This window comes from Rhineura floridana, chromosome 4 (genome assembly GCF_030035675.1).
Source record: "Rhineura floridana isolate rRhiFlo1 chromosome 4, rRhiFlo1.hap2, whole genome shotgun sequence".
NCBI classification, from domain to species: Eukaryota; Metazoa; Chordata; class Lepidosauria; order Squamata; family Rhineuridae; genus Rhineura; species Rhineura floridana.
In genome coordinates, this window is record NC_084483.1 from 189,165,678 (window position 1) to 189,192,832 (window position 27,155).

General features: G+C 41.1%; 1 protein-coding gene across 10 annotated transcripts in view; it reads left to right on the plus strand.

The window, feature by feature from the left end:
- The window catches only part of MAP4K3 (mitogen-activated protein kinase kinase kinase kinase 3), a 93,869-nt gene that overhangs the window by 62,141 nt on the left and 4,573 nt on the right, over positions 1–27,155 (plus strand). For 3 of the 10 annotated variants that reach the window (XM_061625566.1, XM_061625570.1, XM_061625576.1), the window contains 16 exons: positions 5,384–5,442; positions 7,705–7,743; positions 7,984–8,040; positions 9,872–9,967; positions 10,854–10,896; positions 11,900–12,062; positions 13,188–13,300; positions 16,157–16,198; positions 16,810–16,894; positions 19,695–19,774; positions 21,235–21,295; positions 21,387–21,504; positions 22,007–22,065; positions 24,652–24,755; positions 25,517–25,688; positions 27,025–27,093. In XM_061625566.1, the coding sequence (XP_061481550.1) occupies positions 5,384–5,442; positions 7,705–7,743; positions 7,984–8,040; positions 9,872–9,967; positions 10,854–10,896; positions 11,900–12,062; positions 13,188–13,300; positions 16,157–16,198; positions 16,810–16,894; positions 19,695–19,774; positions 21,235–21,295; positions 21,387–21,504; positions 22,007–22,065; positions 24,652–24,755; positions 25,517–25,688; positions 27,025–27,093 (1,360 nt within the window). Of the gene's footprint in view, positions 1–5,383; positions 5,443–7,704; positions 7,744–7,983; positions 8,041–9,401; positions 9,492–9,871; positions 9,968–10,853; positions 10,897–11,899; positions 12,063–13,187; positions 13,301–16,156; positions 16,199–16,809; positions 16,895–19,694; positions 19,775–21,234; positions 21,296–21,386; positions 21,505–22,006; positions 22,066–24,651; positions 24,756–25,516; positions 25,689–27,024; positions 27,094–27,155 lie in introns of all 10 variants that reach the window. The other 7 variants (XM_061625568.1, XM_061625572.1, XM_061625571.1 and 4 more) reach the window with 5 other exon arrangements.

Sequence of the window (27,155 nt, forward strand, 5' to 3'; positions counted from 1 at the left end):
GATGGAACTACTGCAGCTCTATCATTTTAAGAACAATTTTTTCTGGAATGGATGTGTACCCAAAGCTTTATAGCTATGATGTTCAAAATGCAATATTTAGCCATTTTTGATTACTCTGGCCAGAGTTTTATTGCAAATCCTATAATTGGTCAATTCAGTTCAATTTATTGTACTAGCCAAAGGCCATGACAAATACATTAAAATACATAAAAACATAGAGGTATATAAAGGTATACAGAGAACGAATTGCTGTTGCAACCGATAATATAAAAGAATTTCAGAGTTACCATCAGCGAGCTCAGTTTAAGACTCTGAATCTCAATTTGTAGCAATTTTATCTAGTTCTTTCTAGAATCAGAACAATTCCTCCTGGGCGATACTAATGGTTACGTGACATACAAAGTGGCTGTTTTTGCACTTGCTGCGAAAAAGATTAGAAAGAAAGAACTGTAATAATAATTGTTACTATCCACTGTCAATATATTAGCAGAATTATCAGAATCTAGTGCAATTTGATCCACTGTTTGCTTGGACATGAAATAGTTAAATGTCCCACAATATTGTTTAGGAAAGACAAAGACCAGAATTCCATTATTCTGTCTGTTGTAGACAGCTGCTTCTGTTTGATAGCACTTTTGCCCCATGTCTACGTGAAAACTGCAAGGTTCCATGGGTGCGCATATGTGTCTTTTGTCTTTCAGATGCATGTGCTCCAGAAATATGATTTGAGCATTCTAAATCTTGTGTTAGAAGAACTCTGTGCAAACTAAGATAGTGGTGGTTTTTGCCTCTGTAACCCTTGTTTTGCAAGCTTTACTTTCCCACAGAATAATCTAGGACAGTATGCAGAAGCATTTCTTTCCTAGTGTTTTACTGTAAGGATGAAATGCAGGTTATTTTTAAAGCATGTGGTAATAGTAGTTTAGAAAGAGACATGAAAAAATATCTGATCAGATTTTAGTCTGTTGATGCTAGCAGACAGCAGGGTAGTAAATGGACTATAAACAAAGGTTTAGGCCTTTAAGTAGTACAAACATAAACCACACTGACAGATGTCACTGTTTATAAAAATGTTCCTGTAAGGTTTCTAACGTACGATGACAGATGAAGGATCTTTTTACATTTTGTAGAGGTTTGCTTATTGTCTGTCACTGCTGTAGACTACATATTCACATGGATTTGTGCTTTGCAAATTGAAAGAGACATTTTCCCCCTGCCCAGCCATAAGTTCTCCAGTTTCCATTTTTATGCAACTGAGAGAGCACTCTCTTCACCCCCACCAAAAAAACCCTTTATGTAAGGGTCCTCAGCTTTTTCACTAGCATTCCATTGATTTGTGGCTATCATCTGCCATTTTAAGGAAGCATTTAAAGCATGATTCATTTGTTGAGAACCCTGGTGATACAAACTCCAGCAATTATCCCTTCTGAAGTTCCAGTCATGTAAAGATTTGCTTAACTTAATGTAATAAGTAGTTCTATAGAAACTGCTGAGACTGTGTAGATCATTTTGCAAGATATGGGACCTTACAGTTTACTGGATCCCACTGAGCTGAGGGGGAGGAGGTGGGGGTTACCTTGGAGAAAAATGAAATAGATTTAGAGTATTTATGAATCACCCTGCCTTCACAGAGCTCTGGGTGATATACAATAACTACAGTAACTTAAATACATAAGTACCAGTATACACAAGGTAAATATTTAAAAAACAGAATCATTAAAGCACAGGCTTGCATGTTGCTGCTGGGGATTAAAACATATTAACAAACTGTAAATGCCTGGGGAAGGAAGAATATCTTCAGTTGACATCTGAAAACCAACAGCATGAGAGCCAGACATAGCTCTAGGGGAAGATCGTTCCAAAGTTGAGGACCCACAATGGAGACTGCCCTTGTATGCATCCCCTCACCATAAATCCTATTGGGACCACTAGCAGAGTCCTTCCCATCTGATATCCAAGGTCAGATCGGCTGGTATTAGAGGAGATGCTTATGCAGATATTTGGGCCCTGAGCTATTTAAACCATCATTTGGAAACCATCATTAACACATTGAAATGAGCCCAATAATACCCAAGCAGCCAGTGCAGAGCTTTCAGGATAGGTGATTTGTGACCCCATCTTTCTGCTCCAGTTAATAACCAGACATATTCTGTACTAGCTGCAGCTTCAAGACCATTTTCAAGGGCAGCCCCACATACAGTCCATTGCAATAATCCAAATGCTAGGTCATTTGAGCTTGGGCTACTGAAAGCAGACTATCCTGGTCCATGAATGTCTGTAGCTGGTGAACCAGCTGTAACTGGCAGTAAGCTCTCCTTGCCATTGACACCACCTCAATGAGTACCTCCAGGTTATGTAGCTACTCCATCAGAGGGAGTTGCTACCCTGTCTAATTCCCAGACCAGAGAACTGCCTATCCACAACACCTCTGTCTTATCAGGTTAGTTGTAGTTTATTGGCCCTCATCCAGTCCACCATTGCCACCATATTTACCACTTCTCCCAATTCAGATGAAATGGAAACAGAGCATACTGATGACACTGGATGACTCCTCCCCATGGTTTCATATAAGTATTAAATAGCATAGGAGACAGCACATTGGTGTCTCCCAATGCTACTCCCTGGTAGCAATCCTGGAGGTAGGAGTGGAACCAATGCAATCCACTACCTGTAACCCCCAACCCGTAGAGTTGTTCCAGGAGGATGCTGTGGTCCACAGTATCAAAAGCTGTGGCGAGGTTGAGAAGAATCAATAGGGTAGCACTCCCCCTTTCTCTTGCCCAATAAAAGTCATCAGTCAAGGCAACCAAGGTCGCTTCCATTCAGAAACCAGATTAAAATGGATCCAGATGCATAGTTTCATCCAGATACACCTAGAGGCACCATCCTCTTGAGCTCCTTACCCAAAAAGGATATTTGCAACTGGTCGATAGTTATTTAACACCTCTGAGTCTAGAGAGGGCTTCTTCATGGGAGGCCAAGCTATTGCTGCCTCCACGTAGCTGATACTGTTCTCTCTCACAGCAAAGCATCTACCACTCCCTGGCCCACACAGTCAATTCCTCTCAGATTACACAAGCCAAGATGGGTCAAGAGGGCATGTGGTCAGCCAAACTCCTGTAAAGTGGCCTGTGTGCATCCTCAACATACTGATCCCACAGTGTGTAACTAGACAGTGCTCTGGGAATCTTATCAGAAACTTGCAATGTCAACTTCAGAGCAAACGTGAGTGATTTTGCCCTCAAATAACAGAGATGCAATTTTCTTTCTTATCCAAATGCCTGATCCAAAAACACTCCTGAAATTACCAAGTTCTGCATGGCTATCAAAGAAGTCCTTCTAGAGAAACAATCACTTCCTCCATAGGTCAACCAAACATCCTTATTAACATTCTTGCCCTTTGTCCTCTTCTCCCCCACCCCACCCCCTGCCTCCAATAAACAGTCATTTATCACCAAGCTTTGTTTTCCCAACATGATCTTAATTTTCTTTGGGTTTATAAAAAGTAAATGAGTCATACTCATAAATGTTTCTTGTTAAAATGTTTTATTGGCCACTAAAGTTGATGGTGCATGTCACTTTGCAAGCATGATGCATGGCTATGGTAGTTGTAGTCCAAAACATTTGAAGGTCACTAGATTGGTGAACACAGGGCTGTAGTTGGCAATCTTAAGTGTGTGAATATATTACAATACAAAAATCGGGCGGCGGAATACATAAAGGCAAGGGGGGAGATGGTGTTAATGGAAAGGGGGAGGATTATGTTTCTCTAATGTTGGCCGAGGTTACCCAGGTGTATGTGTTAATATGAGTTCCTTACACTTTGCATAGCATCCAGCCTGCTGAAGAGTTCTAGTGAACTCAAAAGCTTGCTCCCTGTTTTGTGACTTTTTGATTGGTTGTAATGAAGACATTGGAATTTTTCAAAATAAAAGTGGCATGGTTACCTTATATGTTGGGTTTCCTTTTGAGAAAAACATATTTAATTGGCATGCAGAGGATTGGCAAAGAGTGCTCCTGGAGATGACATCTTTGGGTTGTATTCAGCTAAATCCAACTCTCAGTAGACTCCATTGAAATTAATGAACCTGAGTTAGTCGTGTTTATTACTGTAAATGGGTCTACTTCGGGTAGGACTAATATTGACTGCTGCCCATTCATCTTGCTGTGAAATAAGTGGTGGCACATTGTCCCAGATCTACTACATCACTAGTTAAAATAATCAGGACTCTAAACTTCTTTCCTGTATGAAAGTTGAGGCTTCCAGGAGTCTGAAGGTCTATTTCTATACTGCAAAGCTAGGAGCCCTACTTCATATTCATTTACATCCATGGAGATTTCCAAACCCTGTTGTCTCATGTTGAAATGTGGTGTCATACAAAGTGGTTCTTAATATTAGCCAGTCTTGAGCTGTGTACAACAATAGCCTTTCAGAGATTTTAAGATTATATGATTGAGCCATCATTGCTTGTGGCATGCATGTTCACCCTTCCTTGCACACCTTTGTTCTCTTGACAAAACAGATTTTGTGCACTCTGGAATTCAAAGCACAATAAATGAGCGTGCATACTTTGAGCACTGATGACTCTGTTGTACCATGTAAAGAGCTATTTGGTTGGATCCTAACTTCTTTCAGCACAGTTTAGCTCATGGAATGGGGCTGCATGCCTCCACCTACCTGCTATAGCTCCCTGCACCCCCTGAAAATCTCTTCATGGGGGTTTCTGAACTACTGGAACAGCATGGGATGTGGCATAGGAAGCTGCAGCAGGAAGTGGAAATTGATAGAAATCAGGGATTCTGCCTCTTGCACAAGCTTATCTGCTTGCCCAGGAAACCTTTAGATCCAAGCTATTGTCTGCATGCACCTGTACAGCAGAATATCTCAAACAGAATATTTCTGAACCTTGTCTCTTGTCGGCCATCAGCATCCTTTCCTTACATGTACAGAAATGTCCCATTATAAGTATAGTATTTCCTTGGAGCAGGGGTTCCCAAACTGTAGTCTGTGGACCATCAGTGATCCACAAGCGTCATTCAGCTGGTCCACAGCATGTCTGTAAAAATATAGTTAAGATCATACAGCATCTAGCACAGCACATTACAATTGGTACAAGAGGCAGTAACAACATTAAGTGGTCCACCAAGACCCTCAGCAGTTTTCAAGTGGAGAAAAAAAAAGTTTGTGAACCACTGCCTTAGAGACATATGAGAGGATCTGCTACACAATGTGCATTATTTGTGTCACTGTATACTCTGTGAAACTTTTTGTGAGACTTGGGTTCACAAAAAAGAGGAGAAATAGCTGGCTAGATAATTGGAATTTTCAAAAAGGGCATGCCATGAGATGAGACAGAACTGACAATTTCTTTTCTTTCATTAGGATTTGCAACTAGAATATGGACAAGGTCCCCCAGGCAGTTACTTCTTGGGTGCAAATAAGTGAGTAATTTTATTAACTCCAGTCTTTTCTCTCTTCCCTCCCAACCCTCCCTCCCTTTTTCAGGCAGTGCTTTTAAATGTAATGATTGGTGTTGGCCAGGAGTTTGGCATTCATATGGTGAAACCAGCTGGACATTTTACTGTAAAAACTGATTTTTCAGTAGATATTTTGAGATATTTGAGTTGGGTCCAGACTTACCTTTCTGAGAATGAAAGGACTCTTCCCTTTGTGGGAAGGGGCTGAGATTTCACCAAGGCTCCCATTGGAAGAAGCAAGGAGGTACTCTCAATTTTCGTCTGAAGTCCCCAGTGCCACCTCCTGTTTGGGGGGGGGGGTCTAAAGCAGGAATTGGCTCTCCCATTTCCTCCAGCAGAGCATGCTGTAAGGCAGAGTTCTCTAGTCCTGCAGTCTGGATTCAACCCATTGGAGTTGTATATATGTAGCTTGGTGATTTTTTGGTGTTGACAGGTGTATAGAAAGGCTGATTTCTCATGTGCTTCTATCTCATCCACAAATGTGCTTGTGTGTGTATATATATATACATAATAAATGTGTATTTTTATTGTATTTTTTAAAGGCCACCCAGTAACTTAATTTCTCTGGGCGGTTCACAGGAAACAAAATACCAGAACAGAACAAATAGCAGCATAAAAACTCCTTAAACTACAGATGTCGCACATCAGACATTTAAAGTTCAGGTTTTTAAGATCACATTATTTAAAGGGCTAGGGTAAATAAAAAGGTCTTCACCTGGCACTGAAAAGGCCATAAAGAAGACAGCCAAATGAGCCTCTGTGGAAACTACTCCACGATGCCCCCAGTGAGCATGCCTTCACCCTAGTATCCATCCTTGGTAGAGGAACTTGGAGCAGGGCTGCTGAAGAGGACCTTAAGATTTGGATAGGAATAGTTTTAGTGCTATAGGCTTAATCAAATATGTGTAACTTCTGTAGTGATGGAACCATTTGAGAGAGTGCAATGATCCATATTAAATTACACCTGAGAGATAGTCTTACCCATGAACTATCATCTTACCCTTATATACCCAATCTATCACTGTGCTCTGCAGGTGAGCTCCTCCTGCATCTTATCAGGAGGTCTGCTCTGCACAGCATAGGAAACGGATCTTTAATGTTGTGGCACAGACATTTTGGAATTCCCTCCTCTTAAATATTAGACAAGACCCTCCGTGGCGCAGAGTGGAAAGCGGTGGTAACGCAGCCAAAGCTCTGCTCATGGCCGGAGTTCAATTCCAACGGAAGGAGGAAGTCGAATCTCCAGTACAAGGGGTCGAGGTCCACTCAGCCTTCCATCCATCCGTGGTCGGTAAAATGAGTACCCGGCATATGCTGGGGGGTAAAGAAAGGCCGGGGAAGGAACTGGCAATCCCACCCCATATATACAGTCTGCCTAGTAGAACGTCGCAAGACGTCACCGTAAGAGTCAGAAACGACTCGCACTACAAGTGCAGGGACACCTTTACCTTTACCTAAATATTAGACAGGCGCCATCTCTGTTATCTTTTAGGCGCCTATTGAAGACTTTCCTCTTTCAGTCAGCATTTTAAGTAGAGCCTTATCCCAGTCTGCATCTGTGCTGGAATTGCTTTTTTAGATTTTTTAAAGTTGTTTTTAAAAAAATGTTTTTGAAATGGTTTGTTTTAATATGTTTTAAAAGATGGTTTGTTTAAATATGTTTTAAAGTCTTTTGTTTTTAAGAAGTTTTCAAGTGGTTTAGTGTTTTTGTTTGCCACCCTGGGCTCCTTCTGGGAAGAAAGGTGGGATATAAAATAAATAAATAAATAAATTTGTAAAAATGTACTTCCCTGCTGCAACCCAACAAAAGTCAATAGCTTAGAATTAGTGTAACTATGACAAAAAGAGGAAATAATTACTGATCATTCTAGGTTTTGCCAGTCTTCTTTCTTATGACATTGAATTGTTTTAGGGTGTGTTTCTCCCCCATATTTTACACTGGTTACTATATATAGGATAAGCTGCATCCATCCTAGTCTATATAGAGATGATTATCAGGTGCAATAAATGACATGCTGATGTGCAGCTGAATACACTTTAATAGTACTCTGCAGTTAGGCTGAATAATTATTCACTTCAGATTGAAAATTCAGTCTTATATTATCGCAAACAATTGATGGAATTTATTGCACGGCTTACATTTGTCAAACCATATAAAAATGTGTCTGATTTTGTGTGCTTTTGCTAAACGTGTCCAGTCCTTGAATTTTACTTCTATTTTTAAAGGAGCCTTCTAAAATCAGTTGAAGAAGAACTGCATCAGCGGTAATTCTTTCTTTCTCTCTTGATTGCAAATTCCCTTTTTCTTGCGCACAGATGTGTATGTTTCGTGTATCTCGCAGTCTGATGGTGCTTGTTTGGCTTACAGAGGACCCTTTGCTTGTCTGTCTTGAAACTGTGATTTGCTAAAAGAAAAATTTTTAGGATTGCAGATAACAAATCTTTGATAGTTGAAGACTGGTTGACAATTGACATTCAGAAGTGGTCTCCTGTTTAACTCCTTAGGGGACATGTGGCACATCTGGAAGATGAGGAAGAAGGGGACAGTGATGATGCTAAACAGTAAGTTCTGCTAATCTTAAAAATAAATCTGATTCATAGACAACTGAGAAAAGCTTGTTCAATCTGTGTTGCTTATGATTCCCCTCCCCCTCCCTTTTATTATTTGGCTAAATACTATCATCCTGATAGGCCCCCTCCTGGCTGGAGGTCACTGTGAAAACAGGATGTTGGACCGTATGGGCCATTGGCATACTCTTTTTATGTTCTTGCATATGCCCTGAGGGTCCACTGCAGAAAATTAACGTTCCATACTTTGGCCATGTTCAGGCATTGTACTAAACTGTTGTTTAGCGTGACAAGATCTAGCCACGGTGAGTCTTGGGCTTGTGCATTCTCTCTCCTTCTTTGATATGGTTGCAAGCAGGAGTTCGGAAGCTTTTGCTTCAGGTTTAGATTAACTCCAGTTTGTGATGTTGTCTGAATTGACTAATTGTGGTTAATCTTAACTATGGTTTGTTTGAATCAAGCCAACTTCAACCATGGGTTATAAAGCTGGCTTGTTTAATATGGACAACAGTTTCATGTTTGGGCAACATGCTCCAACTGTGGCTAATGAAAATTAGAAGCAAATGTTTCCCAAATCCTCTTCACAACTCTGCTGGAGATGTCAGTGCGCAAGACTTGCTTATGGCTCATTCTCATCATGCTAAACTTTGGTTATGGCACCAAAACATAGCCTTGGTGATTCTACAATGTCCAACACCAGTGACCACAATGATTCCACCATGACTGACGCTCCATCCTGCAGCCTTAGATGAAAGCGTTCTAGTGTCCTCAAACAAGAACTGGTTGGCAGTTACTTTCATACAGTTCTACGACTCTAAGTAAAATCTTTACCTTCTTAGACACAATTGAAATAGCATCCTGGTACTTTTGTTTGGGCTGATACCTTGCATAAGGGACATGTTTGGGAGCAGTATAATGTTTGGATTCACATGATGAGTTTCAAAGACCTTGTAGATTATATAGTAATTGACTTCATTTTCAGGATTGAAACAGCTCCTCAGCAAGACCAGCTTTCGCTTCAGTGCATCATCTGCTCTGAGTTAAAGGGGAGAGTTTTGCCACAAGGCATGCTGAGATATAAACTAGTTTTTTCCAATATAATCCTATACATAACTTATTCAGCAGTAGTGGTTTTTACAGTATAATCCTGTACGTAACCTATTTGAAGGTAAATCCCATTGAGTTCAGTGGAGCTTGCTTCCAGTAAATGGGTATAGGATTGCAGTGTTAATTTGTCATCTTGTTGCTTTGAGCAGTGTAATTTAATATAAGAAATCAGGCCTGTATTTTCAAAACCTGTGTATAGCAGTAATTCTATATTTACAAAAGATCATAAACATGGTATTATTTAACAGGACAATACTGGAGTTTAGAGAAAGACAATCAAGGAGACAAAATGTGATTCCCCAGCAATATGTAGGAAGTACCTTAAACCCAAATTCTGGGTAAATAAAGTATTTCATAAAGAATTTTCATTTCTGCTGCTATCTAATTTTCTAAGGCTGGACTTTTGAGCAGGCTTTTCCTCAAGAGACATGAGCCTACAGACAAATGTCTTGCTACATATTTCAATAAGATTATCATTGGATGTAGTCATGCAAAATTTACTTGGGGGTGAAAATAGTCACATCTAGCATTCTCAAAGAATATGTGCAAAGTTCCTCATAGCACATAATTTTAAAAAGCCTGTCCTCCTGTTCAGCACACTATTGTGCACATTTAAGCCCCGTAGATTTTAGCAGGAATTGCAAATGTAATTGAATGTTGGATTTCAGCTTTTAGGCTTTCTCTTGCTAAATATGATCTTTAGTCTTGTGTTTCTTAGATCTCAATTTTTCATTCTGCCACAATCTTCCTCTGTGAAATCAGCCCCTCTCACCATCACCTCTCTCCAAAAAAAAAGATCGGTGTTTGTGATTAAGTGAGTTTTCTCCAATAGGTGCTGGATTCCTAATTTTGTTGTCTTAAGGTTTGGTGGAAAAATATTTACTGAAAATTCCAGTGTACTGAGTGAGTCATGTAACAAATTTAAATCTGGTTTGGGCTACTTGCCCACTACTAAGGGCTATATTTGAAATACACTATAAGCTTTACAGGGTTCTGAAAAATGCCATATTTTAGTTACATGTAATGTAATTAGCATATTATTTTCCTTAATAAGATAGATTCTAAACCGCAGCAGAGGAAATGTGCTGTCTTGTTCTGAAAGTCTCACCTTCAGATGTGCAAAATTTGACTTTGGTATAACACCTTGAGTTGTATCATTGCTCCACATGCTTAGCTCTGCTGGCACAATAAGACTTTGTTCCCTCTCCTCCCCCTGCACACCCCCAAAATCTGCTCCAGAGTGCCCCCCAGCCTTCCAGAGCTGATTTTTGAGAGCGCGCGGGGAGACGTTCCATTGCACACATGGAAGCCTGTTCAGCCAGTGGAGCTGCAGGGTTGGATGCTGCCATTTGATACATGGATTTTAAAATCATGTGAAAAACAGTGTATTTGGCTTAGTGTAATCTGCTTGCCTTTCTTCTGAACCCTGATTATGTTTGCCATTGTTGTCACACTTGCCCACAATCATGATGACGAGAATGGCCTCCATATATACACATGTATTTTAAAAAATGAAAGCTGGAATTCTCAGGAGCCTATCAAGAATCCATGGGCTACCTTAAAAATACCCACAGTTTTTACATTGTCCACCCCAGTTTAGATCACCTGAGTTGTATCTTACAAACATTAAAAAAGAGAGCATCTTGCTTTCTTTATGAATATTGGATCTTTGTAATTCATACTTGTTTTCCCTCTTGTAGCTCTACTATGAAGGCTAAAGTTCCACCTCCTTTACCGCCAAAGGTAAGAGAGGCTGTCACTTCCTGCATAACCAGGCACTTCCTACAGTTCTGATCCAATAAGCCTTGGTTCAGGAATATATATCTGCACACTACCTCTTTGCCTTTACCCTTTCGTCCTTTCCTCACATGCCTGGCTTTGACAAAGATTTCTGGTTTTTTAAGATTTCTTCTGAAGTCAGAAGAAAAAAGATATTTCTGTAAATAAAGCTACCATGGTTTGTGGTTAACATCTGACTGCAGCTGAACCACAGTTTAGCGTTTGGATGACTACAAACTGCAGTTAGTTTTTTAAATGGAAATGAAGGTTAATGCTTCAGATTTTTTCCTGGCTGCACAAGAAGAGTGTGTGGGGGAGGGAATGCATAACATCTGAACACAACCATTTTAAATGGCTGTCTCTTTCAAAAGTGTGCTTTTCCAAACAGTTTCCTGAGTGCCCAGATTATTTTTTAGTTTACTGAATTGTGGTCATTATGGGTTGCATCCAATCTCTCAGCATAATGGGGAGGGGGGCAGTTTTCAGCTGTTCCTTCTCCTCCTCCTCCCTGGAGCCCTGTCCACCCCAAATCTGCTCCAGAGATCCCCCTAACATTCAGAGCAAATCTAGGGAAGGTGACTGGGGGGGGGAGGCACCAAAAATTACCATTCTGCTGATGGATATCTTCTGTCACCAGAGAGGACAGAATATGTATGTTTTTTAGTATTAAACTTCCTATTTTAAGTTAATACTATTTGGCTAATGTGCAGATAATATATGTAGATTTTGGGACACCATTATCTGAATTGCACCTTGTGCAAGAACATACCCAGGGATATATTCTGTAGACCTTTACTAAGCCATTGATTGTCATTCATAAAATTCCAGTTGAAGAATTTCTTAGTACATGGTGCTTATTCCTTTCTACTGTATTCCCTGAATCCATATTTATGACTTTGAATGGAAGCTTTAATGTGAAGCTGGTTTGATATAAACGTTAAAATATATATAATTTATATTATTTCAGCCTAAATCCATCTACGTACCACAGGAGATGCATTCTTCTGAGGATGATAATCAAGGAACCATAAAAAGATGTCCTATTCCAGAGAGCCCTGCCAAATCAAACACTCAAGTACCACCGAGACCACCACCACCTCGGTTACCTCCACAGAAATCTAATGCTTTAGGTAATGAGTTATATTGATGAATTTTGGAGAGTTCACAAATACTTAATAACAGTTTAATTTTGCATTCTTGAATACATGTCCCAGAATTATTCTTGTATAAGTGTGCTTTGGTCTAGGCAAGCAGCAAAAATAGTACACTGAAAAAAACCCAAGTCAGATTTTCGTGGCTTTCTTCACAACCTGTTTAAAGCCCCTTAACATTGGTGGTGGGAATAAACTCATGGGTTGAATTCATCATAGCACTACAGAATGATCTCCCACTGCATGCCCCTTAAATCTGTTCAGGGTGTTTACCAAACCCTCCTGAGCAGATTGGAGATGGTGCTGGGCCCTCATGGGGGGAGAAGGGGGGGAACCATTGCGCTAGGACAGCTTTTTAGTTGAATACTGCCCCATGTCTGTCAAGACTATGTTCATATCTGTGTGCTGATGTGTGTTAAAAAATCAGTAGAGATGAATATTGCAATTATTGAGGTATAGGGAACTCTGTTCTTGAAGACTTTCCACACGCATTTACTTTATAGCCTGCTCTGCCTTGAAGGCATAGAGCAGGAAGCAACATTCCCAGCAGAACAGAATAAAAGTTATCCAGTTCATTGGAATCTTCTCATCCTTTCCAAACCTGTCCCTCTGCTCCAAAGGCCAGTTGAAACAGGTAGGCCTTGAAATGCTTCTGAAATATGCTCTGGCTTAGACCTAAGTCTAGTAGGGTAATCTGCACACATTTAATGCCTGAACCTGAGACATAGATAGCATCATTAAGTGCAGCACTGGGAAAACTCTGGCCCACGGTTCCCAAACCACACCTACCTGCCCCACACTTGACATCAGGTGTGGGGCAGGTAAAGAACTCCCTAGTGCAGCCACTGGGGCTGCTCTCAGTACTGATCAACTGATGGGCACTGAGAATGAGCTCCTCTGAAGTTATCACTTGATATCATAATGAAATCAGGTGATTGACAGATGAGCGGCCCCGCTCACCTGTGAAAGGGGGTGGAGGAGGTAAGGGTTTGGCCACCCTGATGAAGCAGCTGTCCTCTGTGAATGTTGGGGGTTATAGTGCTGAATGTTGGTGGTAGTCTCATGTTTATATTCTCTAACAGTCTCTGAATATTTGTTGTGAAGGTAATGGATTGAATTCTGTCCATATAAATGGTGACAGAGAAGGTTCTCCCCATCAAGAGCCAAATGAAAGCAGGCATACAAATCTCTCTAGAAAAGAAAAGAAGGAAATACTGGTAGGTAGCGCTACATTTCTGTTTGCTTCTGTCAAAGTGTATGGAAAAGCTCAAAATAAATTCCTGTAAAATTTCACAGCATGTTCCTTGCTTGTTTATTTCTGCTATATTTTTGGTACCTGCATCTGCAATATTTTGTAATATGTGCGTTGGAGGAAATGCTAGACGCTTTTGGATAGCAAATTGCAGGAGAGGAACAGTGGAGAATTCAGGATTGTGTTGCCATGCATGCTCCAAACATGAACCTCTACCTTGCCATGTTCAGGGGACATAAATGACTGGAGGGAATTACTCTAGTACTAGGCAACCTTTTTTCTCTGTGTCTCAGTCTAGTAGAGATGGCCCAGAAATTAGCATGCTTTACCAAATCCACAGGAGCACAGCATTAGCACTCCGCTGACTCTGTCTATGCCAACCTATCTTAAGGTACCCAAGAAAGGAGTAACAGACAAGTCCAGAGTTTTTGCAGGAAAAAAGGGCGGTTATTGATAAAGCAAAAATCAAAAACATCGCAAGGCCAAATAAAAGAAGGCTATCTCAGAAGGTGGGAGGAGAGAGAAGTGAGGTAGCAATGAGCCAAAGGCAGCTGCGTGGTAATGTTTTAGTGTTTGGGGGGAACAGAGGGAAGGCATTGGAAGCTAAAGAGCCGACATAAGAGAGAAAAGACTGAAAGTGGGGAAGTGGGAATGTTTACTGAACCTAGTCTACAGTACAGTTTGTCTGCATACTTCTTAAAGTGTGGTGTCCACAACTGGATGCGGTACTCAAGATGAGGCCTAACCATTGCCAAATAGAGGGGAACAAATACTTCATGCAACCCTGGAAACTACAGTCCTCTTAATGCAACCTAAAATAGCATTTGCCTTTTTTGCAGCCACATCACGTTGGCTCATATTCAGCTTGTGATCAACAACAATCCCAAGATCCTTCTCGCAAGTAGTATTGCTGAGCCAAGTATCCCCCATCTTATAACTGTGCATTTGGTTTCTTTTTCCTAGGTGTAGAACGTTGCACTTACCCCTGTTAAATTTCATTCTGTTGTTTTCAGCCCAATGCCCCAGCCTGTCAAGATCCCTTTGAATTTTGTTTCTGAAAGAGGTTCCTGATCAGGCTTGAAAGCAGAAGATAGGGGAGGGGGAGAGAGTAAGGCTTTGGCCAGCTGATGGACTTGCCAGAGAGTGAAAGTGAGTGAGTGAGTACCTTTCCTGCTTCTGCTAGGCTGGAGTTCAGCATGGTGGAGTTGGGGGTCCTTCTTTAGCCAACAGCAAGTGAGAGAAAAAAGGTAGTAGAAGTGGTGAATTCACAGGAGAGTCTCTTTGCTGTCCAAAAGATTTCTAGTTGCTAAGGCAAAAGCAACTGTTTTATGCTCAAGTTGAGGTTTAATGATTAAAATGATGTCAAAGACTAAAAACCCCACAGGATGTGTATAACTGGATTAAAAAATGGTTGTCTTAGTTAAAGACTGTGTCCTTTCCTGGTCTGTTGGAAGGAAGGTAAAAATTAACAGTAACTGCAACCATACTTGTTGGTTGCTACTTAGTTGGGGACTTCATTTTTCCAATTTAACAAGCACTCCAAGAAGGGGCAAAGGAAGTTAAGGATTAAGTTGGAAACAAACAATTGGCATACCGCTGGGCTGCTGACTGTGTGTCAGGTAGGCTACAGGATACATGCACCATCTGGCTTTTGGTTATGGCTCAGGCTGCTGCTCCTCTTTCTGGCCATGACTGCAGTTTCAGCCTCCATTCCATGCACAAGCTACCTGACATCAAAAGTGATCAAAATTAAGTTGGTCTCACAATACTTACGTTCTAGAATTGGGCAGATAAGGCTGATTTGCAAAGTTAATTGTATTTGTTTGAAGTAGCTTTGGGTTATGGTAATCTAGTCACTCGGTTCTCCCTTCCTCTGCAAATTCCTTACTGTGTAGAGCTGCTGTAGGTTGTTGAAAGAATTGCAGCCAGAGTACATGTGAAGCACTTTGAATACTTGCAGTAGTATTTTGTTACGGTTGTATGGAGCATGGTTCCTATTCACGTATAGCCCATGCAGGCGTCCACAGATGTAGACTGGCCTTGGTAGCCAAACCAAAGTTGGGGTCACCAGAACCCTGCCCCTTCCCTTGTCCCTGATGCTGTACCTCTGCACAGTTAGAACCAATCCCCTGCTCTCCTCCCTAGCTCCAAATTTGGATTTGGAGAGGGGCATGGGGGGATCATTGGGGGCAGGGCCATTGCTCAATGGCAGAGCACCTGCCTTGCATGCAGAAGGTCCCAGGTTCATTCCCCAGCATCTCCAGGTATGGCTGGGAGAGACTCATGCCCGAAACCCTGGAGAGCTGCTGCCAGTCAGTGTAAGTAGTACTGAGCTAGATAGCCCAATTGGTCTTACTCGGTATAAGGCAGCTTCCTATGTTCCTGCCATTCCCAAGATTGCATTGAGCTTCCAAAGCCACATAGAACTATACAGATGGCCCCCATCCCTCTTTCTAGATCCAGACTTGGAGCTAAGGAGAAGAGAAGGGAAATGTTTTGCCTCTGGGTTGCATAAGCTCAAAGTTTCCCTTCCAGGTTGCAGCAGGAGAGGGTGTGGGGTTCTTTTTCATAGTTAAATTCTGTGCGTGCGAGTGCAGTAGAATTGTGGGGACAATCTCCAGGCCCTCCGCAGATCCAACCTGGAGAGAGGTGCTTAGATTCCTATCATCACACTGAACAGGAGATAATGGAACTGTCGCTATTGTGAGCAAAACTGTGGACTCTGGTTGCATGTGTGGGTACCCTGCTCCTTCAGTGTTTGTGCAACAAATAAAGCTTATCTTTAAAAGTCACAATTCAAGTCTACATTTTTGTTTTCCAGAAACCAATTAGTAACGGTCTTCCTCCTACACCAAAAGTGCATGTAAGTCTTAAGTTCTAAAAGGAATGAATTACTCAAACTAATTTAAATGCTGTCTCAAGGGCATTGTTGACTACAGTTTGTTAAAGATTAAAAAGTCATACTCGGTGTTAGAAATATTTTACCTGCTAGAATGTAGCTCAACTAGTTTTTCACTAGTTGTGGAGTGGCAGCTACTTCATAGCTGTAGATGCGTCTCTCACAAATGTCATTTTAAAAATATCAACAACAAATTTTCTGCCCTTACTGGGCCTTCTGCCAAGTCCAATTCATTCTCTTCTGTTCATGTACAGATTGGGACCCCTTTTATTTGCTTCGCTATTCTGTAGATCAAGACCTGTAGATTGTAGATCAAGTGCAGGTACTTGGGTTGTCTGCAGGTGCGTGGTGGTGTACCTAACACTTGGGAGTGTTGCAGTAATAGCTTATCTCTGCAGCTGCTGAGCAAAAGCCTCTGTACTATTACAGCTTATTGTAATAGATACTTGTATTTCTAAAGTAATATGACTGCATTGAACATGCTGATTTTGTTATTGAAGTTAGACAATATTCAGTGAAGCCATACTTGAGATGGATTTTCTGTTTTACAAGGCATGTGCTTTTATTTCTCACAGATGGGTGCTTGCTTTTCAAAGGTTTTCAATGGATGCCCCTTAAAAATTCATTGTGCAACTTCGTGGATAAATCCTGATACAAGAGGTAATATTTCACTCTGAGCCAAGATGAAAAAGAAAAAATTAATATCCATTTTGTAAGGCTTTAAGAGTTCTGGTTTCCCGCTGGAGAATTCACAAGCTTCCTTTCTCCCAGACAATTTTTCTTGCGCTCTTAACAAGATAGATGCTTCCTTGGTTGTCTCTTGTGAGGCCATTCTCTTCTAAGTTTTTATCCAGTCAGAAGACCAAATTTATTTTCTGGTTGTTCCAGGACACAATACTGAACAAGTTAGTGCAGCTCCTTTGGGGCTGATTTATTAAACCACTATGGCATTCTGGAACAATTGCCATCCTTGTATAACTGTCAGTTTTCCCCAGGTTGTCTTGATTAGACCTGATGTTACACACACACCATTTTAGAGAGATCCTTTTGAGGCTCTATTTGTACTGTTTAGGATTTTACTATGTTGAATTCTAAGATGGATTTTACCATCTGTGCCATCCTCCATGAATTTACAGCATCACTATTCAGTTCTGACTCCAGATAATTTTATGAATAAGGCCTGGTCCAGGGGCAATAGATCAGGATCTATTGGGGAATCTGCAGGGGTTTCTGGCTCCAAATAGCTTAACAGCAAGTAAAGTTTTTCTCTGCCACAGCTGGTCTTGTACTGATCACTTTTCTTTTAGCCTCCCAGTTGCTCATTTCTATGTTCCCTGTTCCAAGTTATTTGTAAGACACTGCCCTGTTTATGTGAGGGACGCTGTATAAATATTTTTATAAATAAAAAAATATGAATATTAACTTGCAGACTTTGATCTGGTATCTGTGTAGCTCTGCTGACCAGTTTTTGAGCTTTGTGTTAGGGTCCCTGATCTGTAGTGATTCTGATGTGGATCTGTACTTGGATATGCATCCATCCCAGTGTGTGATTAATGGAAGCAGTAGGTAACTGGTGTTACCCAATGAACCACTACTTTGCACATTGGGAGATTCTTCAAGCCTGAAGTTTTCCCACCCTTGGCCTGTTCTGCACATGCAGTAGAATGAAATGGCAGAATCTCAGAGCGAGAGTGAACTGTACCGCAAACTGCAGGTGAGGAATATAATTTTTCAATGTTCTCTCTGTGTTCAACCTCCCAGTAAAGGGAAAAACAGCTATCTAACACATCAGAGAGGGAGATTCTCTTGTCCAGTTTTCTGCTTGCAGCCAGCCTTTTTTTTTTTTAACTTAGGAAAGCATTCAAAAATATTATACTCCACCTGCTGGTGTGAAAGAAGTACAGCGCATTCTACCGCATAACCATCTCATTCTCCTGCATAACTAGGCCTAACCAAAGTTAAATAGCACTTGTCCCAGTACAAGATAAACCTCATATTGCTGATAGAAGTTCATTCATTAGTGCTTTCCTGTCTTGCTTTAGGACTAGGCAGAAGTGCCGCCTTCTTATAACTCAGAGTAGTTCTGATTTATGGTCTTAGTATTTTCAAAGGAAATCTAAATGGCTTGGGACCAGATTCCCCTAAGGACTGGTCTCCCACATGAGCCTGTCTATTTGCAGATCTTCCTCTGTGTCATCAGAAGTTAGGAAGGGGGACCTACTTTGGGATTGTATCCCAGAAATGTTGGATTGGTGCAGAGTCTGCCTTTCAGGCACTGGGCAAAAACATCTTTATTTTGTCTTTATTTTTTGTGTTCAGATTTGCTCAGGAACTTGTGGCCCTCAAAATATTGTTGGGCTACAACTCCCATCATCCCTAACCATTGGTCATGGTGGTTAGGGCTGGTGTGAGTTGGAGTCCAGCAACATCTGGAGGACCACAGACTCGTCATCCCTGACCTAAATGGTTTGGCTATTTTGAATGAGCTTCAGTAAACCTTGGGCTTATGCAGTTTTCCCCAGGTAGCATGCCACCAGGAGGGTATTAGCACCACTTAGTGTCCAAAGGCAGGAATGCACTGGAGTGAAGACTTCTGATGCCCCTTCCATTGTGATCCCAGAGTCCACTCCTGCCTTTGTCCTAGGCTGGATCCTTCTGCCTTAGCTCTTGTGAGTTCGTTCCTTTACTATGTACTCTGTTTCTGTGTTCCTCTTTTGTCACACATTCTGTTACCTTCCTTAATTGCCTGGGTTTTTTTTTAATTGTCATGTATACAGCTGGCCTTCCTTCTCAGGCTTGGCTACCAGCCTTGCAGCTACTGGGGGTTCTCTCCCTTCTTCTCCCATCAAGTTGCTGGTGGCCACGTTCCTCGCTCCCGGTGCCACCCAATTGCGGCTTCTTTTACTCCTGCTGCTTGATTGTGGTCTGTGGCTGTGGATTGTCCCTTTTGCCACCACAGCTAGCAGGGATGGATCGCTCCATCAGTCACTGCTGCCTCCTTCCCACATGCTGCAGAGCTGGTGGCTGCTGCTTCAGTCATGGACTTGTGGTCTCTTTTCCCAACCGTCATTTTTCTCCTCTCCTCTGTTAGCCTTCCTGTGCTTTTCTGTACAGGCTGTGATTTGTTCTAACCGAAGTTAGTTAAAACAAACCAGAATCAACCCATGGTTTCAGATCATGGTCTGTTAACTTTGGTTAGAACAAACCACAGTTCCTCAAATTCATACATAACAAAGAACTGGGGTTTGCTCTAAGGTGAAAGCAGAAAATGTCACACTCTTCCTCCCACATGTAGTTCTCTGTTGCCTACCAGCAGATACATTCTAATCTGACTGATACGTCTCCCCTATGTTAACTTGTGAGTTTTTATGTACTTTTTTGTTTTAACTCTGTTGAGCTATTTTAAAAGGCGTATGCCTTATGTGGGACATTGAAAATAAAAACATTTGTTTCTTTGTAGATCAGTACTTGATATTTGGTGCTGAGGAAGGTATTTACACCTTAAACCTTAATGAGCTCCATGAAACATCAATGGAACAGGTTTGTTTTCAGATTTTGCCTTTCCTATGTAGCGGTGTGATATTTTAACATTTAATATTTCCTACTGTAGCCCAACATAATATCTTTCTGTCTTTAAGGAATGGAGGCTATTAGGCCTTTTTTCTGAGGCTGAAATTGTGTAGGTCTAGGTCTCACCTGTTTCTGAGATGGATGAAAAAAGTCATATTTTTTTTACATCCATGAACTTCAGTAAACAGAAATTTGCAAAACCTATAAATAATGCATTTGTCAAGCCATTAGAACTCAGAATAAATGAGTCCAAAGAAGATACAAGCTTGGATGAATGTAACTCCTTGAAAAAATGGTTTTTGTTGAGTGTGTCAGGTGGGGGCTAGTGAGAAGCAGCCATATTTTCATTTATTTGTGGAGGGTTTGTTTATTGTATATGCTAAAAAGATTGATTTAATTTAATATTTGTATGTTCCTTTTCCTCCAATGATGAGCAAAAAGCAGCTCACAACAAAGCATCAAGATACAAAGCATTTCAGTCAATATAACAGTATATACATATCAGTGGAATATCCAAACAATGCCAAACCAGTAGTGAAAACAATTCAATAAGCAATATAGTTCAATACACACAATAACTCAAAATAATTTTAGAAAAATCAAACTTGCCTTCTGATTAAAAATAACCTAAGAACAATAAACCAACACCATAATAATATGAATAACCTAAATGTAAAGTGCAAAAGAATGTCATTGTCAAGATGCAAGATATTTGCAGAGCTCAACTTGAGTAAGGCATCCAGGAATCCAACCTCCCTCTGAAAGGTTGCTCTCCCTAAGACATCTGTCTCACCAGAGAACTCCTCAACTCTCATCCAAGCTATATACTAATACTCAACCTCTCTGATAGGGAGAGTACAGATGATACCATCAATATATCACCCTGGGCTCCTACGGGGAGGAAGGGTGGGATATAAATTTAATAAATAAATGAATTCCTGGCAATGAGGAATGGTACCTTGCTCCTTCTTGAGGCAGTAACAGAAACAGCAAGTCCCTTTGGGTTTGCACTACAGGGGTGACCCACAAGCAGCAGCCCTAGGGGAAATATTCCCACCCTAGGAATGGTGCCCATGCCACTAGGCACAGTCCTTCCGGGTGGAACCTCCTCACCTGGGACAGGTGGAAAAGGGTCCCATGGGTGGAGCTTCTTTGCTTGACTCTGCTTCACAAAAGTTGAAGAAAAGGTTCTATTCTCACCCTCAAAAGATACATGGTGCTAGGCATATGGTTATCTTGCAAGCCTTACAGTAGAGGTGGAGAATCTGTGGTCCTCCAGATGTTCTTGGATTACAACCCCCATCACCGCTGCCCATTGGCTGTGCTGTCTGGAGCTGATGGTAGCTGGAGTCCAGAAACACTTGTATTGAAGGACACCTTATAAATTTACTAAGCACTTTCCTTACTAATTTATTTTTCCTTTATATTAGCTGTTTCCCCGACGATGCACATGGCTGTATGTTATGAACAATTGCTTATTATCAATCTCTGGTAGGCCCTTTTCTTTAATAATTTGTAATGTAAATGTGTGAGCTCTCTTGTTCTGTTCTACTTTTTAAACTGTTGGGTGATTTATTTACAGGTAAAGCTTCTCAGCTTTATTCCCATAATTTGCCAGGATTGTTTGATTATGCAAGACAAATGCAAAAGTTGCCTGTGGCTATACCAGCACACAAACTTCCAGACAGAATACTTCCCAGGTAAATACATATTTGCATTAGGTTTATATTTTTGGGGTGTTTTTTTTTTTCCACTGGAGTTCCAAAAGTGTACTTCAGAGGTTGGGGATTGGTGATACAGCATTTTGGAGGGCAGGCTTAACCCACACCCTCAGCAAGTTGCATCCTTCAGATTGTGGCCCACACCACACCCTCCCCACTGCCACTACCCTCCTTCCACTGATTGATTTGGAGCAGAAGTGGCAGTGGTGCGTTGTGGAGGGGCACAGCGCTGCACTCACTGGGATAAGATGGGATAAGATGGGGTGACAGGGAAGCTCTGGGTTGGTGGCAGAGTGCCACAGAAGCCCCCAAGACCTCCCACCTACCTCCAGCAGGAGGTGTTGCTGCTGCTGCTGCTGCTGCTGCTCTAACCCCTTTCATGTTATGCTGCTGGGCCCCTTCATGGACCTTCAACAGGATCATCGTAATGAGAAAGAAAATTAGGAAGTTAATTTCTGTTTTTTAAATATGTATATTCCAGGAAGTTTGCAGTATCTACAAAAATTCCAGACACAAAATGGTGCCAGAAATGTTGTGTGGGTAAGCAAAGATACTACCTAATGTCAATGTATACATAATCTCTTTTTGCAAGCAAATTAGACATCAAATGGTATTTGCACATGCATGGCTTTGGTGGCAAAATGGATTGCTTGGAACTGAACCTTTTGGACCTAATTGTAATGCCTTTGTAGTATCTGGATGCTTCAACATTCTCTGAAAGATTATGCTTTAGAGAAGAGCGGGGGTCAACTGAGGGAAAGACACATAGGAGCATAGAAGAGAAGTGGGAAGATAACAGTCAAGTGGAAAAGCCCTTGGCATTTTTCCTGGGATTCCACAATCATAAAGGGAAAGGTAGAAAGAACAGCAAAGTGAGGGGATATCAGGCTCTTTAGATCAGTAGAGGTTGTGCACGTGAGAGATTGTGACTGTTGTCTAACTAGGAAGAGTACAGGCAGGTATCACTGAATTGCAGGGATGGTGTCAGGATGGCTAAAGCTGAGAATGAGCTGAGGTTAGCGAAGGATGCTAAAAGCAACAAAAAAGCTTTCTTCAGGTACGTCCATAGTAAAAGACAGAGAAAGGAAAGGGTGGCACAGCTCAATGAGGATGGCAAAATAATAACAGATGACAAAGAAAAGACAGAAGTGCTCAATTCCTACTTTGACTCAGTCTTCTCCCAAAAAAGGGTCTGTGACCCTCCCAGGAAACATGAAGTAGAAGGGGCAGGATTGGAGCTTGAGATTGATAGACAAATGGTCAAGGAATACCTAATCACTTTGAATGAGTTCAAATCAGCAGGACCCAATAAACTGCATCCTAGAGTATTGAAGGAACTGGCTGAAAAACTCTCAGAACTGCTGTCTATTATCTTTGCGAAATTGTGGAGGACTGGTGAAGTGCCGGATGACTGGAGGAGAGCTAATGTTGTCCCTATCTTCAAAAAGGGCAAAAAGGAGGAACTACAGAACTACAGACCAGTCAGCCTAACATCAATCCCTGGAAAAACTCTGGAGCAGATTATAAAGCAGTCAGTCTGTAAACAGTGATTACTAGGAGCCAACATGGATTTATGAAGAACAAATCCTGCCAAACTAATCTTATTTCATTTTTTGATCGGGTATCTCCCTTGCAGACTGTGCGAATGCTGTGGACATAATGTATCTTGACTTCAGCAAAGCTTTTGACAAAGTGCCCCATGATATTCTGATTAGCAAGCTAGCTAAATATGGGCAGGATGGAACAACTATCAGGTGGATCCACAGTTGGCTCCAGAATCGTACTCAAAGAGTGCTTCTCAATGGTTCCTTCTCAAACTTAGTGGAACTAACGAGTGGGGTACCACAGGGCTCGATCCTGGGCCCAGTGCTCTTCAACATTTTTATTAACGACTTGGATGAGGAGGTACAGAGCATGCTTATCAAATTTGCAGATGATACAAAATTGGGGGACATAGCTAATACCATGGAAGACAGAAACAACATTCAAAGGGACCTTGATAGGCTGGAGCATTGGTCTGAAAACAACCAAATGAAATTCAACAGGGATAAATGCAAAGTTCTACACTTAGGAAAAAGAAACCAAATGCACAGTTATAAGATGGAGGATAGTTGGCTCAGCAATACGATATGTGAGAAGGATCTTGGAATTGTTGTCGATCACAAGCTGAATATGAGCCAACAGTGTGATGTGGCTGCAAAAAAAGCAAATGCTATATTAGGCTGCATTAACAGACATATAGTTTCCAAATCATGTGAAGTATTAGTTCTCCTCTATTCAGCACTGGTTAGGCCTCATCTTGAATACTGTCTCCGGTTCTGGTCTGCGCACTTCAAGAAGGATGCAGACAAACTGGAACAGGTTCAGAGGAGAGCGACAAGGATGATCAGGGGACTGGAAACAAAGTCCTATGAGAAGAGACTGAAAGAACTGGGCATGTTTAGCCTGGAGAAGAGCTGGCCATCTGTTGGGAATGCTTTGATTTGTATTCCTGCATTGAGCAGGGGGTTGGACTTGATGGTCTTATGGGCCCCTTCCAATTCTACTATTCTATGATTCTAAGATTCTACTGTTTTACTTCAAAAGCCTGGAGAAATATAATCCTTCAGTACAATGTAGTATCTCTTCTATATTTGCTAGCAGTGCTTTAAACTTATTCCCAGATTATAAAACAAGACCATCCTGTATTAGAACTTTTGACCTTCAGGAGCTTACTCTGGATTTGAGCCAGTGGTAATAATGGCCTGAAGCTTGACATTTTGTACTGAAACTCATTTTCTCCCTTGTCTAAACAACAAAATGTCCTGTGCTGATGTCATATTTGCCGCTGCCACTTATAGGCAGCTGGTTCATCATCCCAGCCAGACGATTTTGCAATAATAGGGTCTATGTGGCAGAAATGGGGAAGTCCTTGTAATAGTTCCATGGCTTTCATATCTCACTGCCAGGTTTGCTAAGGCTCGGTTGGCTTCCTTCCCTGTGCACCAGTTGGGGAAGGATCTCATCAGAGCAGCATTGGTCTTTTGTGGATCACGTCTCTATTGTTACATAGAACCCATTTACGATTTGTATATGCTTTACTCTTAAGGTTTTTAAAAATCACATTTCTTCTTTTCTTTTTTTTAGTGAGGAATCCTTACTCAGGACACAAATATCTTTGTGGGGCACTACAGTCTAGTATTGTTCTATTAGAATGGGTTGAGCCAATGCAGAAATTCATGTTGATCAAGGTAGGTTGCTTTTCAAATATTTCCCTGATCTAAACATTACTCTTGCAGCACAAATCTTTCTCATATTCTAGTTGCTTCCAGCCTGAAGAGTGAAAATGATTCCTTTGTTGATATGTCCACTTACATTCCAACTCTCTCAAAAACAAAAGAAATATTAGGGAAGCACCACCTTAAAAACAAAACACAATAGTGAGATAAAATTCCAGTAATAAGGTATCAACCTAGTCCCCAAATGCCTGCCAGAATAAGTGGGCTTGCCTTTCTAAAAAGCTAGAGCATCTTTTTATGTAACTCATGCCAGACCTTCAGGCCTATAGCAGAAAAGGCCCTGCAACTGTACTAATTACTCTTCACTGAGGGAATCTGAAACAGGATCTGGTGCACTGATTTTAAAAGGTGGAGGGACTCCTGCACATTACATTGTGTGTGTGGGGAAACTTAACACATTTCCTGGTGCAAGCTACAGTGGCTGTAGCCATTATAATATTTAAAGACTTGCCAGCCATAAGATCTTGGTGCTGTGCTGCAGATAACTAAAAGAAACATTTTAGGTGTTTCTTGTTTGGACAGGACGAAATCTAAATACAACCTAGTTTTCAGAATGTTACCTATTTCTCCTTTCACAAAAGAGGCTTGAAGTGACTATGAAATTGCTAAGTAAATTTTTTTATCCTGTTACCATGTTGAAACAGTGTTTTAATAGTATTATACAGATACTTCCATATCTACTTTGTGGCTAACCACTTTGTTTCTTAATATAGCACATAGACTTTCCTGTACCTTGTCCACTGAGATTGTTTGAAATGCTGGTAGTACCTGAACAGGAATTCCCTCTTGTTTGCGTTGGTGTAAGTAAAGGAAGAGACTTCAACCAGGTGGTGAAGTTTGAAACTGTCAACCCAAATTCTACCTCTTCATGGTTTACAGAAACAGGTTTGTGAATATTTGATCATCTTTTCAAATAGTTAGCTGTCTTAAAGCTGTACCTGTTGCTAGAGAAATTGTTGTTTTTCAATAGACTCAGTTACACTGAATTTCAGACTGTTTCTGCTTTGCTTTTTGAGTCTAAAAACGTCCAGATTCAGGATGCATAATGCTCTCCTTCCAAGGTGGATTATGATGATAATTCATATACTATTTAATGCCAAAATAGGCTTCTAAAGTGGCTTACAATCATAATCATTATACAGAGACATAATCTTGACTTCCATGCTTCTCTTGGTTTGACACTAGTTCTCTTAAAGTCAAATTAAACATGTTTTGGAGCTCCTGATATTTCTTTCTCAAAGTAGTCATATGGGGGAGATGCAATTTGGATTGGAGCCACAGCATGTCAGGGTGAGTGGAAGGAATGGGACTCTACTGTCATGGTGTGGCCCTGATCCATACTGGGCATCACCCCTCCCTTAACAGCTGCTTTTTGAGAAAGAAAGATGTTGCTCCCATGCCCTATCTAGTTTCAGCCTTAGAGTTACTTCTCACCTGTATGTAGATCACTCCGTATCTGTCTGTAGATCACTCAATGTCCTATCACTCAATTATCATATCACTGCAGTGGTTCCTCTGTTTTGCACATGCAAGTCGCATCATTAGATTTTCGACAGTAAATGGTGAAACTGGACACAACAGTGGGAGGTCCATAATCAGATCTCCTACTGTTTTCTTAAAATGGTAATTGCTACTTTAGTAAGCACTGTAGGGCAAGGATGGGTAGCCTGTAGGCCACATCTAGCCCCAAATGTTTTTTGTGGTACCCTAAAATTTGTCATTAAAAAAATGAGTTTTTATAATTGACTGCTCCTATGGACCCACATCTGTGAAACCATGATGCAAGTTTTTAACTGCCCCTCAAATTTTCCCGTATATAAATTTAATGACTGCTCCCATTGGTCCCCACTATAATGCCAAAAGATTATTTGTGACCTTCCAATCCCCACCCCATTGTATAAATGCCCACACCCAATATTACACGTCAGCTGTACCCAACTGATATACATCCCCCAGAGGCTTGACCATGGATCAGTGCAGCCCTGTAGAGGGATGAACCATTTTCCCAAAATAATTGTTCCCCCACCTTCCCCAACACTGCTATTTGCCAACTGGGGAAGACTTGCAAGGGAGCCATAAAGTTTGTTCATGTAGAGAACCAGGAGAGAATCCCTGTATGGTACCTTTCTTATACAAACAGAATAATTGAATTAGAGAGCATCTACCTCAAATTAATATTTACATATTAATGCCAATTAATCTTGTTTTTGTATTTTGGTAGATACCACACAGACAAATGTTGTGCATGTAACGCAGTTGGAGAGAGATACCATTTTAGTCTGTTTGGATTGTAAGTTATATCTGTGACTTAGACATACATATTCTAGTAAGATTCCTACGTTAAGGAAAGCT